At 39.2% G+C, this 19,976-nt stretch overlaps 1 protein-coding gene and 1 pseudogene across 1 annotated transcript; both read right to left on the reverse strand.

The window, feature by feature from the left end:
- Positions 1-243: 243 nt before the first annotated feature.
- LOC110148259 (anaphase-promoting complex subunit 13 pseudogene) lies at positions 244-750 on the reverse strand (annotated as a pseudogene).
- On the reverse strand, positions 244-19,688 carry MRPL19 (mitochondrial ribosomal protein L19). The gene is made up of 6 exons (XM_020910171.2): positions 19,560-19,688; positions 19,252-19,369; positions 15,919-16,037; positions 15,573-15,707; positions 8,505-8,686; positions 244-8,413 (listed from the first exon to the last, which is right to left on the reverse strand). Exons 1-6 carry the CDS (start codon positions 19,660-19,662, stop codon positions 8,192-8,194), a joined length of 879 nt encoding a protein of 292 aa, XP_020765830.2. The 5' UTR covers positions 19,663-19,688; the 3' UTR covers positions 244-8,191.
- Between the last annotated feature and the right edge of the window lie 288 nt (positions 19,689-19,976).

Here is a 19,976-nt window from a genome sequence, read left to right on the forward strand (position 1 = left end):
AACACTGCTGTATAGTATACTTTAAAGTTGTTAAGAGAATAGTTTCTAATTTCTCATCACAAGGAAAGAATTATTTTCTTTTTGTACAAATATGAGATTATTGATATTACCTAAAAATGCTGATAATCATTTCAAAATATGAAAGTAAAACTATTAAGCTATAACTTACATAGTACTAAATTATATCTCAAAAAATCCTAGAAAAAATTTTAACAAAAACAATTGGTTGTAAAGCTTTGTGGCTTTTTTTTTTTAAGGCAAATGTTTAATGAATCATGTTCAAACACAAGCTAGTTAATGAAGAACTTTAGGTTCAAAGGGCCAGATGTTCTGCATCCCTAAGAAACTGCAATCAGCTTCTCAACCTGGTTGAGCATTTTCACATTGCATTTTGCTGCCACAAAATTAGTTGTACCTTTTTGAGTATTGATCTATCACTAAAAGATTTAAGTTAGGAGACAGAAAGAAAATGTTTTATATCTGTATTAAAAAAAAAAAAAATCTGTCGATGAACAAGGAGCCAGGTGTCAGTTTCCTACGGGGGGAACATTCTCATGGAGGTACTGGAAGGCCAAGTCGGTCCACTTCATCTCTTGTTCTTTAACAGATTACGTGGTGCCTCCTTTGTCCCGTTCAGGTTCAGGAAGCTCATTCAGTGGTATTGCAACATCCTCGTGAGGCAGCTTGTCTTCTCGCCAAGCATCGTTAGTAATCCAAGATCCTTCCAATTCTCTGTACTTCACTGTTCATTCTCTTGCAGCTTTGATCTTGTCGGACCTGTATTAGCGCTCCGTAAACTTGTAGTTACAAAAGCAAACCTGGAATGCCTTTTCCCTCGTTAAAAATAACCCTCTCGGGCCACCGTCCGTACAGGTGTGATAGCCTACCCCACAGCCTCGGCTTCCGCCCGAGGCGGCCTATATCACATGCGGAAGCGGGGCAAGTCCAGGACCGCTACATAAGTCCCTTTCCACCCTTGCGACGTGTGGTAAGGGAGGTAGTTACGAGGATGAGGTGAGGAGAACGACCTCGGCTGATAGGATGGGCAGAAACCCGAACACGCTCCTCTTCTACACTGCCTAAGCCAGGGCGCGGGAAAATTTTACCAGCACTGGCCCAGAGCGGCGCCGACCTCCGCTGGACCCTTTGTGGCATTTTTATTTGCCCTTCCCTCACCCCTCCTTGATGTGGCAGCTGTCTTGAAAAAAACAGCTTTGTTCTCAGTGTGAAACTTCACTCCCTGTCTCTGGATGGTGCAGTTAGTTCAGTTCAGTTCAGTTCACTCAGTCGTGTCCAACTCCCCGCGACCCCATGGAATACAGCACGCCAGGCCTCCTTGTCCATCACCAACTCCGGGAGTTTACTCAAACTCATGTCCTTGAATCAGTGATGCCATTAAACAATCTCATCCTCTGTCATCCCCTTCTGCTCCTGCCTTCAATCTTTCCCAGCATCAGGATCTTTTCAAATGAGTCAGTTCTTCGCATCAGGTGGCCAAAGTATTGGAGTTTCAGCTTCAGCATCAGTCCTTCCAATGAACATTCAGGATTGAATTCATTTAGGATGGACTGGATGGTGCAGAGCAGACCTCATTCACAAATTACTATTTTTGTCTATACTCTAGCCTCTCAGGGGGCTTCTTGAAAACTGAAGCAAAGCACTCATTTCTGTTTTGACTAACTGGAAACTCAGGCCAGAAAAGCTGAAAGCATTGCCCTAAAACAGTATAAGGCAAGCCAACAATCCACAAGTGCCTGAGTCAAAAGATTACAACTGAGATACACCTAAGATCTGTGATACAACAGACCATCTAAGGACTGGGAGAAAAAGCTGAGGGTGGGGAGTTACTTGGGCACTTAGGATATTCAGAAGTATATATATGGAAATTTAGAAAGCCACACACATCCAGAATAAGAAACATGCTTTAAAAAGACTCCAAAGACCCTAAGTTTTCAACTCAGGCTAACTGTTAGGCTTAGTGCAAGCCTGGTTTATTGTTGAGGGAGTATATTAGAAAAATGACAACCTGCAAAAACAGGGAGAGGTGTGTTTGTTTTAGCTTCTGACTTTTAAGAAAACCTATCAAAACACTATCTAAAAAAAGATAAGAAACAGATTTCGGCGATCACATACAAGGAATATATTGTTTGCAAAAAATAATTTTGAGAATATCACTAAGCAAATGGACTGCTGCTGCTGCTGCTGCTAAGTCTCTTCAGTCATGTCCAACTCTGTGCAACCCCATAGATGGTAGCCCACCAGGCTCCGCTGACCCTGGGATTCTCCAGGCAAGAATACTGGAGTGGGTTGCCATTTCCTTCTCCAATGCATGAAAGTGAAAAGTGAAAGTGAAGTTGCTCAGTCATGTCTGACTCTTTGCAGCCCCATGGACTGCAGCCTACCAGGCTCCTCTGTCCATGGGATTTTCCAGGCAAGAGTACTGGAGTGGGTTGCCATTGCTTTCTCCAAAGCAAAAGGACTACTATAGTCCAATAATCAAAATAAAGAAAACTCTAGGGAAGGAGGGCAAATCTGATTTCCAGAATCACATTAGAATATTTAAATGTCCAATTTTCAACAAAAATAAGCAAAATACATTCAAAGACATGGGAATGCATGGCCATCCAAAGGAACAAATTAAACAGAACTAATCACTGCAGAAGCAAAGATATCAGAATTAATAGACAAAGACTTTAAATAACTGTCTTCAGTTCAGTTCAGTCGCTCAGTCGTGTCCAACTCTTTGCGACCCCATGAATCGCAGCACGCCAGGCCTCCCTGTCCATCACCAACTCCCGGAGTTTACTCAAACTCATGCCCATCGAGTCGGTGATGCCATCCAGCCATCTCATCCTCTGTCGTCCCCTTCTCCTCCTGCCCCCAATCCCTCCAAGCATCAGGGTCTTTTCCAATGAGTCAACTCTTCGCATGAGGTGGCCAAAGTATTGGAGTTTCAGCTTCAGCATCAGTCCTTCCAATGAACACCCAGGACTGATCTCCTTCAGGACGGACTGGTTGGATCTCCTTGCAGTCCAAGGGACTCTCAAGAGTCTTCCCCAACACCACAGTTCAAAAGCATCAATTTTTTGGCGCTCAGCTTTCTTCACAGTCCAACTCACATCCATACATGACCACTGGAAAAACCAAAGCCTTGACTAGATGGACCTTTGTTGGCAAAGTAATGTCTCTGCTTTTTAATATGCTATCTAGGTTGTCATAACTTTCCTTCCAAGGAGTAAGCGTCTCTAAATAACTGTCTTAGACACGCTCAAAGAGTTAAAGGAAAACACAGACCAACAACAAAAGGAACTTTGAAAAGGGATATATGAGCAAAGTGAGATTAGCAATAGACATAGAAATCATAAAAAGAACCAAACAAATTCTAAGGATGGAAATATATAACTGACACTAAAAAAAAAAGTGCTAGAGACGTTCAACAGCCAGTGTGAGCAGGCCGAAAAAATAAATCAACTAACTTAAAACTAGGATAATTACAATGATCATGCCTGTGGAGCAAAAAGAAAAAAAGAATGACGTGAACACAGTCTACAAAACTAATGGGACCATCAAAAAGACCAATGTGCATTATGAATGTCCCAAAAGAAAGGATCAGAAAGAATATTTGAAGAAAGAATGGTCAAATACAGCCAAAATTTGATGATAGACATGAATCTCCAAATTCAAGAATCTCAATGAACTCCAAGCAGAATAAATTCAGAGGCCCACACCAAGACATATTATAATCAAACTGGCAAAAGACAAGGACAGAGACAATCCTGAAAGCAGCAAAAGAGAAACAACTCATGATCAAAATATCCTCAATAAATTTAACAGACAGATCTCATCAGAAATCAGAGGCCAGGAGATATTTAACTTGCTGAGAGAAAAATACTGTCAACAAAAAATACTCTATCTAGAAAAACTGACCTTCAGTAAGTAGAAATAAAGACATTCCCAGATAAACAAAACCTAAGACAGTTCATTACAACTAGACCTGTCCTACAACAAAGGCTAAAGGGAGTACTTCAGGCAGAAATGAAAGGATTGTAGGCAGTAACTTGAATCTACATCTAGTTTGTAATAAAGACCTCTAGTAAAGGTAAATACATGGGAAAATATAATAGCTATTATTGTTGTAATTTTGTTTGGTAACTCTGTTTTATCTCCTACATGACTTAAAGGGAGACCCAGGTTTGATCCCTGGGTTGGGAAGATCCCCTGGAGAAGGAAATGGAAATCCATTCCAGTATTTTTGCCTGTAGAATCCCATGGACAGAGGAGCCTGGCAGGTTACAGTCCATGGGGTTCCAAAGAGTTGGACATGACTGAGCAAATAGCAGTTACATGACTTAAAAGAGCAGTGCAACAAAATAATTATAAACATATTATCAGGCACACAATATATGAAGATATAATTTGTGACATAATAAAGGGAGAATAGAGCTTTATAGGACTAGAAATTTTGTTTGTTGTTGAATTCAAACTGATAATCAATTCAAATTAGACTATATAATGTTGACTATAATCACCATAGTAACCACAAAGAAAATATTTAACAACTACATGCAAAAGGGAAATGAGAAGGGAATCATAATGGTTCACCACCAAAAAAATCAACATAGAAGACAGTAATGAGAAACAAAAAATGTATAATACATAAAGACAACAAGTGGCAGTTCTTCCTTATATTAATTACTTTAAATGTAAATGAATTAAATAAACTCCAAACAGAAGGCAAACATCAGCAAAATGGATAAAATCAAATGACCCAGCTATAGGCTAAGAACTATATGCTATATGCTAAGAGACTCACTTTAGCTCCAAAGACACAGATATGTTGAAAGTGAAAGGACAGAAAAAGATATTCTATGTAAATAGTAAGCAAAGGAGAATTGAGGTGGGTATACTAGTATTAAGCAGAATAAGACTGTAAGCCAAAAATTGTTTTAAGAAACCAAAATGCATACTACATATTGATAAAAATTCATCAAGAAGATAAAATGTATGCACAAAATGACAGATGCCCCCAAATATATGAAGCAAACATTGACAGAATCAAAGAGTAAAGTAGATAGCTCTGTAAGAATTGTTAGAAACTTCAATATTCCACTCTCAAAAAATGGATAAAACCTTTAGACAGAAGATCAATGAGGAAACAGAAGACTTCAACAACACTATAAACAAACTAGACCTAACAGACATATAAAACTCTCAACCCAACAACAGTAAAATATGTTTCTCAAGTACACAAGGCATGTTGTCCAGACCATATATTAGGCCATAGAACAATTTTTAGTACATTTTAAAAGACTGCATGCAGGGCCTCCATGGTGGCTTAGTGGTGAAGAATCTGCCTGCCAATTTGGGAGACTCGGGTTCAGTCCCTGATCTGGAAAGATCCCACAAGCTACAGAGAAACTGTACCCATGCACCACTACTGAACCTGTGCTCTAGAGCGCAGGAGGCTCATGCTCCTTAGAGCCTGTGCTTTACAACGATAAGACACCACAATGAGAAGCCTGCACACTGCAACAACAGAAAAAGCTTGTGCAGCAACAAAGATCCACCAGAGCCAAAAGTTGAATAAATAAATAATTTTGCAAAATGTGACTGTTTATTCTATTTTTAAAAAAGACTGAAATCACACTAAGTATCTTCTCTGACCACAATAGAATGTAGCTAGAAATCAGTAACAAAAGAAGTGGAAACTTCATTTGTGGCATATTAAATGTGGCAATTAACACTTTAACAACCAATAGATCAAAGAAAGTATAAGGGAAATTTCAAATATGATCCAGCAATTATACTCCAAGATATGTATATACCTGAAGTATATATTTTTAAAATATTAAAAAAGAACAAATACTGTATGATTCCACTTATAAGAATCAGAATAGGTAAATTCATAAAGTGAGTAGATTAGAACTTACCAGGAGCTGACACAGAGAGAGGAATTGGGAGTTACTAGTTACAGTTCCTTTCTAGAGTGATGAAAGTTTTGAAGATAATGGTGATGGCAACACAATATGAAAGTAATTAATGCCACTAAAATTGCATATTTAAAAATGGTTAAAATGATAAATTTTGTTATAATCATTTTTAATATCAATTTTTATTATGGTAAAGTATACATATAACAATAAAAATTTACTAAGATCTGCTTTTTCTGGGGGAAAATTCAAAAGAATTTTAGAGAATTTTATAGAGTAAAAAACATGACTGGCTATGTTGTTATAAGCATATGTACTTATGAGCCAATCATACATTTGCACAGCTTTAGATCTCAAAATATACCATTCATCTGCCCTTCTACCAATGTTGAAGTGTGTTTATCAAGGTAAAAAATGAACAAACTTTAATGGTTCTCTTCTGACAAGAGAAGAAAATGTAGGACATAGACGGTTAAAATTTTACTTTGAGAGGCTATCTCAGCAAGTAATCTAAATAAGTGAATGATGGTATATATCTTGCTTTCTGAAAATAGGTGGCAGTGTGACTTTTAGTGAAAGAGCACGATAGCACTGAATGTTGAGAACCCCAAGGACTAATATCTGAAATTTTCTTCAAAAGAAATCTATTACTGGGGAAAGTGGCTAAATAGGTTAATTTGTCAAATGAATTATTCAAATAACCACCAAAATATACCACAGGGAAAAGAAAACCCACAAGGAAGGAGAAAACAGGACAAGCTGCAAATAGTACAAAATGTCGAGAAACATATGGATGAGATATAAAACCACAGGAAGAACAGGACAAGAAACAAGCAGAACATAATTTTAAAAGCTGAAAAAACATGAATGGACTGGAAGACTTAAGAAAGGCAAATCAAGCCAGCAGTGGAGAAAGATGAGAACCAACCCAGTTAACCTCAATTGTTAGTCAGCAGAACAGCAACTAGGGGGTCAAGGACAGTGGCTAAACTCATGAAACCTGATGAAACTATCTGGAAGTTTCAAATAGGATATCCTTTTCCCAACTCCCCACAATTGCTTGTCTGGCCCTCCTCCACATCAGTTGAAGTTAGGAGGTTTCTCTCGAGAAGCTAGAACAGTTTTCTGGACTGCAGGCACTTGTGTGGGGGGGAGGGGATGGACAGGATAGCCATAAAAACACAGGGTGCCAGAAATCTCATTCTTTTTCTTCAATATGGGTAAAGGTAGAAAGACCCTTAGCCTCCAGGAAGGAGACTGGAAACCTTTACTTTGGAGACTGACCAAAGCAAGACACTCATGTGGAGTATCTTTTTGTAAACTCTCATGGAAGCTGAAGCAACTATGATCCAAAGAACTTCATTATGCTCTCCCTGAAGCCTTCATGTAATAATGACAATGTTAGGACTTCCCTAGTGATCCACTGGTTAAGAATCCACCTTCCAATGCAGGGGACACTGGATCAAACCAGGGTTCAATCCCTGGTTGGGGAACCAAGATCCCACATGCCAAAGAGCAGCTAAGCCCTCGCACCACAACTAGAGCGCCCACGCACAGCAACGAGAGCAGTCTGTGCGCCGCAAGCAGAGAAGCCCTCTCATCTCTGACACCCAGCACAACAAAAAAAAGCAATCTTGTCCTTTTACACCTGCAAACAGATTTTTCAGAAGTAAATGTACTGTTTAAGAATGTATGTTATGTAATAAACTAAAAGAAATGCAAGGGAATGATTAACACAAAGTTGGGATACTGCCTGTAGGCAGTATCCACATGTATGTGGGAGAGGGGACAGATGCAATTATAGACACACGAGTCTTCTTAGATTCTACTAAATGTTCTATATCCCAACCTCCTTCAATATTACAAATGTTTTACTTCTTAATCTGGTGGTGGGTATATGAGTGCTCATTTTATAATTACCCTTTCAATCATACACTTTTTTGTATTTATAATTTATTTCACAAATTCAAAAAATCATCCTACCGACTTCCTTGTTCAGATCCCAAGCTCAATGAAGAGCATTCTAGTAACAGTTTGATGCTATTATAGCTTTGCCTCCCAGAATGGACATCAGACCACTTGGCATGAACATTTTTCTTTTTAAAATAATAAACAGGTGTGATGATTTTTTAAATAAAATTCATAAAATAACACTTAACTGATTTAATGACTATGTCCTAATATATGAAATTAAACTGGTTTCTAAATAAATCCTCTGAGAGTCAGTATATCCTCCGCCAGTAACCAAACCCATTCTCAGATCAGGAATTTTTCGATGCTTCAATTTCATTCCATATTGCAGCTTCAATCTTTGATGTGTCATATTCCCTCATCATATCAAACTCAATCCATGGCTGACTCCACTTCTGGGCTTCTTTCATTTGCTCTTCGGTTAAACAAAGGTCGAATCTGATCCCTTTAACATTAAATTTTGGACGTTCCCAGCGTTTGGACCAGGGTTTTGGCTTCATTTTTACTTTTAGCTAAGGAAGATATAAGAAAAGGAACAAATCAGGCTGATAATTGTAAAAAAAATTATTCTTGAATTTCCAGTTCCAAATGTACAACTTATACCTGATTAATAGGAACTTCTTGGCTAGGTTCTTGTGCTACTGGCTTCATGTTCATATCAAAAGTGCTATATTCAGGAAGGGCATCTCGCAAGTATAGCAAACTATCATCGAGCCGTTTCTCTAATTTGACAACTTGGATCTCCTGGATTCGAGGATTATAAAGTTCAAAGCAAATCTCAACACCTAAAAAGAGAAAACATATTTTTACAATCTAAATTCAGATTCCTGCATACACGTTATACTACAATAAAGACTATTTCATGAAGGAATTAGCTCAGGGTTTTTGCATGTAGGAAATGTGATATAAATTTGTAACCTTTAAAATGAAGATTATTGAAAGAAATAGAAATAAAGCCATTAGATTAAAAAAATGAGAAAACCTGAGTTAGAAGGATAAAGTCTAAAGAAAAATGTCTTCTATAAATATAATGAGCCATTTATCTCTTTGATTTTGACAGTATTAGTTGGAAGTTTGAATAAATTCTTCACTCATATTCTTGTTTATTTCCCAATACTTTAATAAAACTGAATCTTCTACATTTAAGGCAACAGAATTAATGATTCAAAAGAGTAAGTACAATTTTTAAGTTCTAATTTTGATTCAGAAGTCCTTGTAAGATGGCCTAGGTTTGTAAATACTCTGTGCCCTCTATAGGAGGAACAGCTTTGAGTGTTTCCAAGATGCTGATATAAAAGGTTAATACATATAATCTACATGTATCATGAACATTTAAAGGGACGTGTATTGTGACCCAAGAGAAATATAGATAGTAAAACATGATCAGCATTAACATCTAGTATTAATACCAGGATTTAATCAAGTTTCACTCTACATCTATTCTGTTATAGGCACTGATTTAGGAGCTGTGCCTACAGTAAAATCAAAATAGATAAAACTCTTCTCTTCTCATAAAGCTTATATTCTAGTTCAGTTCAGTCACTCAGTCATGTCCGACTCTTTGCAACCCCATGAACTGTAGCATGCCAGGCCTCCCTATCCATCACCAACTGCCGGAGTCTACCCAAACCCATGTCCACTGAGTCGGCAGATGACAACAATAAAGAGATGGCAAACAATAAATAAAAAAACCAGCAAGGTAATTTTATATAGTGATGACAATACAGGATGATTACACTGTGACTGAGAAAGGGGCAACTTTATTTATCCTGAACCATGCAGCTTGTGGGATCTTAGTTCCCCAACCAGGGATTGACAGCAAAACATCAAGTACTAATCACTGGACCATCAGGGAATTCCCAGGGGCAACTTTAAACAGTATCATCAGGAAAAGCTTCTTTGAAAAGATAGCATTTCAACTGATACTACAAAGGGCCAAGAATGCTCCAGGCAGAAAGAACAGCAAACACAAAGGCTCTGGGGTCTTAACAAACCTACCATGTTGGAAAAATCAGAAAAAAGGTCCATTTGGCTAAAGTATAGTAACTTGGTGGATCAGGAAGGTAAGCCAAGGATACTGCACAGCTGCAGGCAGGAGATGATGGTGGAAAGGACAAGAGTGGTAGCAATGGAGGCGGAGACACAGACAAAGCTGGGATAAAATTTCTGGAGAGTAAGCCATGAAAACTTGCTGCCTGGATGTGTGAAAATGAATAACTAAAAATAGCTCCTAAGTTCTGGGTTTAAGTAAATGGGTATGGAGTAATACAACTTATGGAAACAGAAAAGAAAAAACAAAAAACAAACCTGTGAAAAGAACACATTATGCATAAATCACAGCAGGGTCCTCTATGACCCACATCCCAGAATTTTAGAAACAAAAGCAAAAATAAACAAATGGGACCTAACGAAACATAAAAGCTTTTGCACAACAAAGGAAACTATAAGCAAGATGAAAAGACAGCCCTCAGATTGGGAGAAAATAACAGCAAACGAAGCAACAGACAAAGGATTAATCTCAAAAATATACAAGCAACTCCTCCTGCTCAACTCCAGAAAAATAAATGACTCAATCAAAAAATGGGCCAAAGAACTAAACAGATATTTCTCCAAGGAAGACATACAGATGGCAAAAAAACACATGAAAAGATGCTCAACATCACTCATTATCAGAGAAATGCAAATCAAAACCACAATGAGGTACCATTACACGCCAGTCAGGATGGCTGCTATCCAAAAGTCTACAAGCAATAAATGCTGGAGAGGGTGTGGAGAAAAGGGAACCCTCTTACACTGTTGGTGGGAATGCAAATTAGTACAGCCACTATGGAGAACAGTGTGGAGATTTCTTAAAAAGCTGGAAATAGAACTCCCATATGACCCAGCAATGCCACTTCTGGGCATACACACCGAGGAAACCAGATCTGAAAGAGACACGTGCACCCCAATGTTCATCGCAGCACTGTTTATAATAGCCAGGACATGGAAGCAACCTAGATGCCCATCAGCAGACGAATGGATGAGGAAGCTGTGGTACATATACACCATGGAATATTACTCAGTCATTAAAAAGAATTCATTTGAATCAGTTCTAATGAGATGGATGAAACTGGAGCCCATTATACAGAGCGAAGTAAGCCAGAAAGATAAAGACCATTACAGTATACTAACACATATGTATGGAATTTAGAAAGATGGTAATGATAACCCTATATGCAAAACAGAAGAAGAGACTCAGATGTATAGAACAGACTTGTGGACTCTGGGAGAAGGCGAGGGTGGGATGTTTCAAGAGAACAGCATCGAAACATGTATATTATCTAGGGTGAAACAGATCACCAGCCCAGGTTGGGTGCATGAGACAAGTGCTCGGGCCTGGTGCAGTGGGAAGACCCAGAGGGATGGGGTGGAGAGGGAGGTGGGAGGGGGGACCGGGACGGGGAATACATGTAAATCCATGGCTAATTCATTTCAATGTATGACAAAAACCACTGCAATGATGTAAAGTAATTAGCCTCCAACTAATAAAAATAAATGGAAAAAAAAAAAAGAACACATTATGAAGGAAATGGAGTTCTGTTTTGAAGTTGCTTTAACAAGATACCCAAATGGAGATGTCAAACAGGTAACTGCATTAGAGTATCTGGAATAAGGAAGGGGTCAGTCATCAATATAAATCTGGGAATAAATACCACATGAATGGTATTTAAAGCCAAGGGACTAGAAAAAATCAAAGTAGGAAGTATCAGTGTGGAAGGTCCAGGCAGGTCACAGTCAAAATGTTAATGGCAGAAAATGTTAATGGCAAGACAGAGCTAATACCTGTGAGAATTCTGTGTCAAGTACTTTACATACAACATGAGAATTAACTGACCATAACCCAGGGAGGTAGATCTGATGGACAGAGTGCCTGATGAACTATGGATGGAGGTAGTGACCAAAACTATCCCAAAGGAGAAGAAATAAAAAAGACAAAATGGTTGTCTGAGCAAGCCTTACAAATAGCTGAGAAAAGAAGAGAAGCAAAAGGCAAAACAGAAAGGGAACTCAATCCAGAGTTCCACAGAATAGCAAGGAGAGATAAGAAAGCCTTGTTAAGTGAACAACACAAAGAAATAGACAAAAACAATAGGATGGGAATAGCTAGAGATTTTTTCAAGAAAACTGGAGGTACCGAATAAACATTTCATACAAAAATGGGCACAATAAAGGACGGAAATGGCAAGGACCATAACAGAAGCAGAAGAGATTAAGAAGAGGTGGCAAGAATATACAGAATAACAAAAAGATCTTCATGACCCAGATAACCATGATGGTGTGGTCACTCACCTCGAGCCTGACATCCTGGAGTGTGAAGCCAAGTGGGCCTTAGGAAGCATTATGATGAACAAAGCTAGTGGAGGTGATGGAATCCCAGCTGAGCTATTGCAAATCTTGAGATGATGCTATTAAAGTGCTGCATTCAATATGCCAGCAAATTTGGAAAACTCAGCAATGGACACAGGACTGGAAAAGGTCAATTTTCATTCCATTTCCAAAGGAAGGCAGTGCCAAAAGATGTTCAAACTACTACACAACTGTGCTCATTTCGCATGCTAGCAAAAATGCTCAAAATCCTTCAAGCTAGGCTTCAACAGTACCTGAAGCGAGAACCTCCAGATATACAAGCTGGATTTAGAAAAGGCAGAGGAAACTGAGATCAAATTGCCAATATCCACTGGATCACAGAAAAAAGCAAGAGAATTCCAGAAAAACATCTACTTCTGCTTCACTGACTATGCTAAAGCTTTTGATTGTGTGGATCACAATAAACTGTGGAACATTCTTAAAGAGATGGGAATACCAGACCACCTTACCTGCCTCCTAAGAAACCTGTATGCAGGTTAAGAAGCAACAGTTAGAACCAGACAGGGAACAATGAACTAGTTCCAAATTGGGAAAGGAGTATGTCAAGGCTGTATATTGTTATCCTGCTTATTTAACTTATATGCAGAGTACATCATGTGAAATGCCAGGCTGGATGAAACATAAGCTGGAATCAAGACTGATGGAAGAAATGTCAACAACTTCGGATATGCAGATGACACCATCCTCATGGCAGAAAGCGAAGAGGAACTAAAGAGCCTCTTGAGAATGAAAGAGGAGAGTGAAATAGCTGACTTCAAACTCAGCACTTGGGACTTCCCTGGTGGTCCAGGAGGGCTTCCCACATGGCTCAGTGGTAAATAATCTGCCTGCAATGCAAGAGACCCAGGTATGATCTCTGGGTCGGAAAGATGCCTTGGATGGGGCACAGCAACCCACTCCAGTATTCTGGCCTGGAGAATCCCATGGACAGAGGAGCCTAATGGGCTACAGTTCATAGAGTTGCAAAGAGTCGGATATGACTGAAGCTACTCAGCATGCATGCCTGGTGGTCCAGTGGCTAAGACTCTAAACTCCCAAAGCAGGGGGCCCCAGTTCCTTCCCTGGTCAGGGAGCTAGATTCCACATGCCACAACTAAGACCCAGTGCAGCCAAATAAATAAAATAAATTGAAAACAAACAAACAAACCTCAACATTCAAAAAATTAAGATCATGGTGACCAGTCTCATCACTTCATGATAAATAGATGGGGAAAAAATGGAAACAGTGGCAGATTTTATTTTCCTGGGCTCCAAAATCAATGTGGACAGTGACTGCAGTCATGAAGTTAGATGCTTGCTCCTTGGAAAGAAATCTATGACAAATCTAGAAAGCCTATTAAAAAGCAGGGATATCACTTTGCTGACAAAGGTCCATATAGTATACAGCAAGGAGATCAAATCAGTCAATCCTAAAGGGAATCAACCCTGTATATTTATTGGAAGGACTGATGCTGAATTGAAAGCTCCGATATTTTGGCCACCCTTTGGGAAGAGCTGACTCACTGAAAAAGACCCTGATGCTGGGAAAGATTGAGGGCAGAAGGGGGTGCCAGGGACAGATGGTTGGATGGCATCACTGACTCATGGACGTGAGTTTGAGTAAACTCCCAGAGATAGTGAAGAACAGGGAAGCCTGGTAGGCCGCAGTCCATGGGGTCGCAAAGAGGCAGACATGACTTAGTGACTGAACAAGAAACTACTGGGAGATAGAAACTATTATCGCAATTTTACACACACACACACACACATAAAATCTACTGAGCTCTATCACAACTTTGCTTGTGTCTTTCTATGATAAGATTTCTCCAAGTACACAACGTGATTAGAGGCAGAAGCTTCTGTGATCATTTCTGCTGAGGTCCTACATGCACAGCACCATAGGATAAGGGAGACATAAACCATTTTCACATGTTCAATTTCTTTCAATATATTACTTCACTGCTGGGGACCATGAAGCATACAACTTTAAGTATGAAAAGTTTACTGTTCCTATCATTTTTTTTGCCTTTTCTTTTTTTAAAAAAATCTTTTTCAGCTTTATTCATGTTTATTTTATTGAAGTATAGTTGCTGTACAACATTGTGGAAGTTCTATGTGTATAATAAAGCCATTCACAATTTTTAAAAGTCACAGTCCATTTATAGTTACTGTACAGTGTTGCTGTTGTTGTTCAGTTGCTAAGTCGTGTCAGACTCTTTGCAGCCCCATGAACTGCAACATGTCAAGCTTCCCTGTCCTTCACCATTTCCTGGAGTTTGCTCAAACCAGTACGATGTCAGCCACATTTCCCATGTTGTACAACATATCTTGTGGCTTATTTTATACACAGTAGTTTGTACTTCTTAAATCTGCCACCCCTATATTGCCCCTCCCCTTTTTCTCTCCCCACTAGCTACCACTGGTTTGTTCTCTGTATCTGTGAGTCTGCTTTTGTGTTATATTCACTAACTGTAGTTTTTAGATTTCACATAGAAATGATAACTTGTCTTTCTCTATCGACTTATTTCACTTAGTGAAATAGGACTTCCTTGATGATTCAGACAGTAAAGAACCTGCCTGCAAGACAGGAGACCTGGGTTCAATTCCTGGGTTGAGAAGATTCTTTGCAGGAGAAAATGGAAACCCACTTCAGTATTCTGGCCTGGAGAATTCCATGGACAGAGGAGCCTGGAGGGCTGTAGTCCAGGGGGGTCACAAAGAGTCAGACAAGACTGAGGGATCAAGACTTTCACACTTTCAATACTCTCCAAGTCCATCCACGTTCCTGCCATTTTGATTCATAATTTTTCTACAATTTTACCACATAGTCCCCTATCTTATTGACATAGCAAAAATAATTTTGTCTTTTAAAAAATTCCTGCAGTTCTTATTAATTGTGGTGACTGTTGTAATATAAAGCAAAATGGGGGCCATTCATTTCAGGAGAAAGCAACTTATAAGGACATCATTATGTTTATCTTAATGTTTTCAAGGGTTATTTGGTTCAAAAATAAATGTCCCTGCACTGTTTTATAGTCACTTGTCTCATCTTTTGATGCTGCTGTGATTTGGAAAGTCCACTTCTAACAGTTGTTGTCTCTGTACAAAAGAAGGCTTTGGAAACAACCTTAGTTCTCATACGTTTTTAGGCCACAGGCTGCATATTATCCCTCAGAGTTCTCTTTCACTTTCAGGTTCCAGATGTCTTATTCCAGAATGAAGAAAACAGAAAAGACTCCTCAGATAACATTTTCCAGAAAATGAAAACAATGAAATGAAACCTACCTTGTCCTTCAATAGTATTCCTAAGGATAAAAGTAGCTCCAAGTCCTGCTCCCGATCTCTGGATGCAAATCCCCAGAAACTGGCTGGTTTTTCCACTGGCATACGGGTCAGCAGTAGTAACACGAAGAATGCTTCCTATAAATTCAAAGGAGAAGTGAACTTTTACATGAAATGCAGAGTTGAACAACAGTATTTCCACATAACTTCAAAACTTCCAAAATACATTAATATAATGTTAGAAATAAGTACCTCATATGGGCAAAACCTGTTTGAAAAACAATTTTCTCTGTATCATGAAAACTAACCCTCCTACCACTAATGATAAAAGCATCCAGCTCTTACTGACCAACGTAGAACTCTGGAATGTGGAGTATTTTTCTCCTTTCTAACATATCTTTTCTTTCTATTTGAAATTTCAGAGGATTTGTTCTTCCCCTTGGAGGAATGAATTCAGGACTCAAGAACCTATGAAAAATATAAAGTAAAATAAATTAAAAGCAAACTTAAAGACCATTAAAACAAACCACTGTTTCACCAAAAAAAAATGAAAGATTAGGATGCTGACATGTTTTACTCTTTCTTCTCTAAATAAGAAAAGTCCACCTTATTTCTATAATTGTTGTCAATTCTCATGAAAACAGCTAACAATTCCTGAGTACTCACCAAGCATTGTGTTAAAAGTTTTATTAAACATGAGTTGGGTGTCATCATCTCCTTTTCACAGATGAAGAAAATGAAGCTTGGAGACAGTAAATAACAGATTTATTATTACATTAGCTATAAACGTATCATTAAATATAGGCATGTCTGTCGGATTCCAAAATCTGTAACCCACAGGCTTCATGTTGAGTTGTACATGTTACAGTAAATTATATTGGAAAAGATATAAACATATAAATCAACTGAAAACTAACTTTAAAAATAATCTCCTTATTCTCAAACTGATTTTAAACTTATTACAAAATATTTAATCTATAGAAGAGTATAAATGACATTACAATGAACATACCTGTCCCTGTCACCCATCTCAAGAAATAAATTATCAGTATAGTTGAAGCTCCAGTGTGCCCCTCCCTACCACCACAGTTAATTTTGTTGTTGTTGTTGTGTGTTAGTTGCTAAGCTGTGTCTGACCCTTTAGTGACCCCATGGACTGTATCCCACCAGGCTCCTCTGTCCATGGGATTTCCCAGGCAAGAATACTGGAGCAGGTTGCCATTTCCTTCTCCAGGGGACCTTCCTGACCCAGGGATCAAAACTGTGTCTCCTGCATTGGCAGATGGATTCTTTACCACTGAGCCATCAGGGAAGCCCCACAGCCAATTACTATGGGATAATTAATTTGGTGATGATTATTCCTAAGAATTTCTTCCTTTTCCTCAACGTCCTACTTTAAAATGCTTCAAACTTACTAAACAGATGAAATAGTAATACAATGAACATTCATATATACTTCATGTAATTCCACCAACTACCAACATTTTGCCAGATTTGCTTTATATATAATTTTTTCCTGAACCATTTGAAAATGTCAAATAGCAAGGCATTTCATCCTTCAATACTTTAGAAGGCTTCCACTAAGATAAGAATTTCTTACATTTATCACAATACCTTTATGACACCTAAGAACTTCAGCATTAATTCAATAATCTAACATAGTTCATATTTAAATGTGCCTAATTGGTCCTGAAAAAGGTCTTTTATAGATTCTGTTGCCCATTTCAGACTATAATTAAGCTTCACACATTATATCTTAATGTGTCTTAAACTAGTACTCTTCCCTTATCTGCAATTTGTAATGATTTCTTTCTTTGAAGAGTCAAAGCCTATCACATTATAGACCACTGCTGGATTCTGGATTTGTTTATTGTTTCCACATGCCTAGACTGAGGTTAAACATTTTGGTAAAAATATTACCGAGGTGATGATGTGATCTTCTTATTCTGTCACATCGGGAGACACATAATGTCAGCTTGTACCACTATTTGGAAAACCAGATTTGATTGCTCTGTAAAAGCAGAGAATTTCCCCTGTACATTCTTTAAACTTTACATATGTATGAACGTATGGGCAATATAAAAATGATACAATACTTGTCAATTCTTCTGCAGGTTGCTTTTTCACACATCGTATTTGTGAAGTTCATCCATGTTAACTCTAGTTCATTTATGTTTCACTGCTGTTTCAATGTACAATAGTGCATTATGTGAATGTATTTGCCCATTCACCTCCTGAAGGATATCTAGGCTACTTCTAAATTTTTATTATAAACATTACTTTTGTGTTCATTTTTGTACATATCTCCTTGTACATATTATATGTCTCTCAGTTCATATTACTTTCCTTAATTTGCATACTCTCTGGATGGAAAGGTACAACCTCAAACTTACTAAATTTTGTCAAATTATTTATCAAAGTAGTTATTCCCATTTAACTGAATTATATTAAGTGTTGCCATTTAAGAGAAATATTCCTTTTTCACCTTAAAACAAAAGTACAGAGAAATATTTTCTGAGTCTCTCGGTTCCATAAATTCAAGTTTATTTCAACTTAGAACCACAGGATATTTTAAGTGTTAAACACAAATACACATACATAGATAATCCAATCGACAATACAGAACTCTCATATAGCCTGTGTGTGTTGGTCGCTCAGTGCTGTCTGACTCTTTGCGACCCCATGGACTGTAACCCACCATGCTCCTCTGTCCATGGAATTCTCCAGGCAAGAATACTGAGTGGGTTGCCATTTCCTTCTCCAGGGGATCTTCCCAACCCAGGGATTGAACCCAGATCTCCTGCATTGAGGGCAGATGCTTTACCATCTGAGCTACTAGGGGAGCCCTTCATATAGTCTAAATCACACCAATTTTCCCCCCTAATATTTGCTTTTTAATAAGGTTGTTATACAAGTTTACAGAAATGAAACACTTTCTGCAAATCCTAGATCATCTAAATTTACATGTACTTCAAAGTTACCACTGTACACTTAAGTGAACCATGTTTTTAGAAAATATTTATTTTTAATTAATTGTTTGGCTCTGCTGGGTCTTAATCACTGCAGGCGGGATCTTCCATCTTGCAGCATGTGGATCTTTAGTTGCCACATGTGGGATCTAGTTCCCCCACCAGGGATCCAAACCAGGCCCTCTACATTGGGAGCACCCAGTCTTAGCCACTGGACCACCAGGGAAGTCCCATAACCAGGATTTTAAGCACACTGTTTTGAAGAGCAAATTTCAGGCACAAATTAGTGGAAATTTCTACCACTGTATCGCTTTTGCAGGGACACAAATACGATGAGTTGGGAAACTACAACAGGCTGTTTGGTCCAATCCATTTCCACCTAGGGAAGTAAGATCCGTTCCTTAACATCAACAGGTAAAATACGATGTACTTCACAGAAAATTCTTGGTACAGGCCAAAGAGCTTCCAATCTGGGCAATCTCTACTTGAAGTTCTGATCTAGTACGACTGCAGAAAGTGCTGGATTGGGAGAGCCAGAAAGACAAACCTGAGCTCGGTGTGCTTCCCAGATTCATGAATTCTGCACACAAGCTCTTATCCTGTGAGTTCCAGATCCTAGGATAAGACCCGCTTCAGACTTCGGAAGCAACTATAGGTTCGATAACGCACAGACCCAAAAACTCAAGAATCGTTTCCTTGTCCCGGGGCCTCACCTGCTTTCCCGGCGTTGGGGACCGCGCTTGTCCACTATAACTGGTTTCGGCGGTGGCTGGAACACGCCAGGCTCAGAAGGTCCAGTGATCTGCCGCCGGCCCGACCCCGCCAGGACCCCTACAGGGGCACACCACAGAGGTCAAGACTGCTTCTCACAGCCCAGAGCCCCTGAAACCTCGCACTCTCCCCCAGCTCCCGGTCCCACGAGAGGCTCCTCCCAGGTCGCCCGTGACTTCCAGACTCGCCTCTCCCCTAGCCTGACCCGAAGCTCCTTCTGCCCCCGGCTAGCAAGCTCCGCTGCACTTACGGCTGGCGACAGAGGTTGACACAGGGAGTAGAGCCCTGGCGGATCGAAAGCTCGGGCCCAGACCCTTTCCAGCCTGGCATCCCCTTACGATAGAGGCCGCCATGCTTGCGTTCTCTGTTGAGACTACAACTCCCAGTGATCAGTGCGACAAGGAAGCGGCCGCCCACGGCCAGATGGCAGCTTCTACGGGACAAAATAGTCAAGTTTTTCTCTACCCACCCGAGCCCTGCTCCCCACAAAAGCCTCACTGTCTTAGTTAAAGTGCACTGTATTTCCCCGCAAGGAGATCTAACCGGTCCATGCTAAAGGAAATCAGTCCTGAATATTCATTGGAAGGACTGATGTTGAAGCTGAAACTCCATTACTTTGGCCACCTGATGCAAAGAGCTGACTAATTTGAAAAGATCCTGATGCTGG

This window comes from Odocoileus virginianus, chromosome 2, assembly GCF_023699985.2.
Source record: "Odocoileus virginianus isolate 20LAN1187 ecotype Illinois chromosome 2, Ovbor_1.2, whole genome shotgun sequence".
NCBI lineage: Eukaryota > Metazoa > Chordata > Mammalia > Artiodactyla > Cervidae > Odocoileus > Odocoileus virginianus.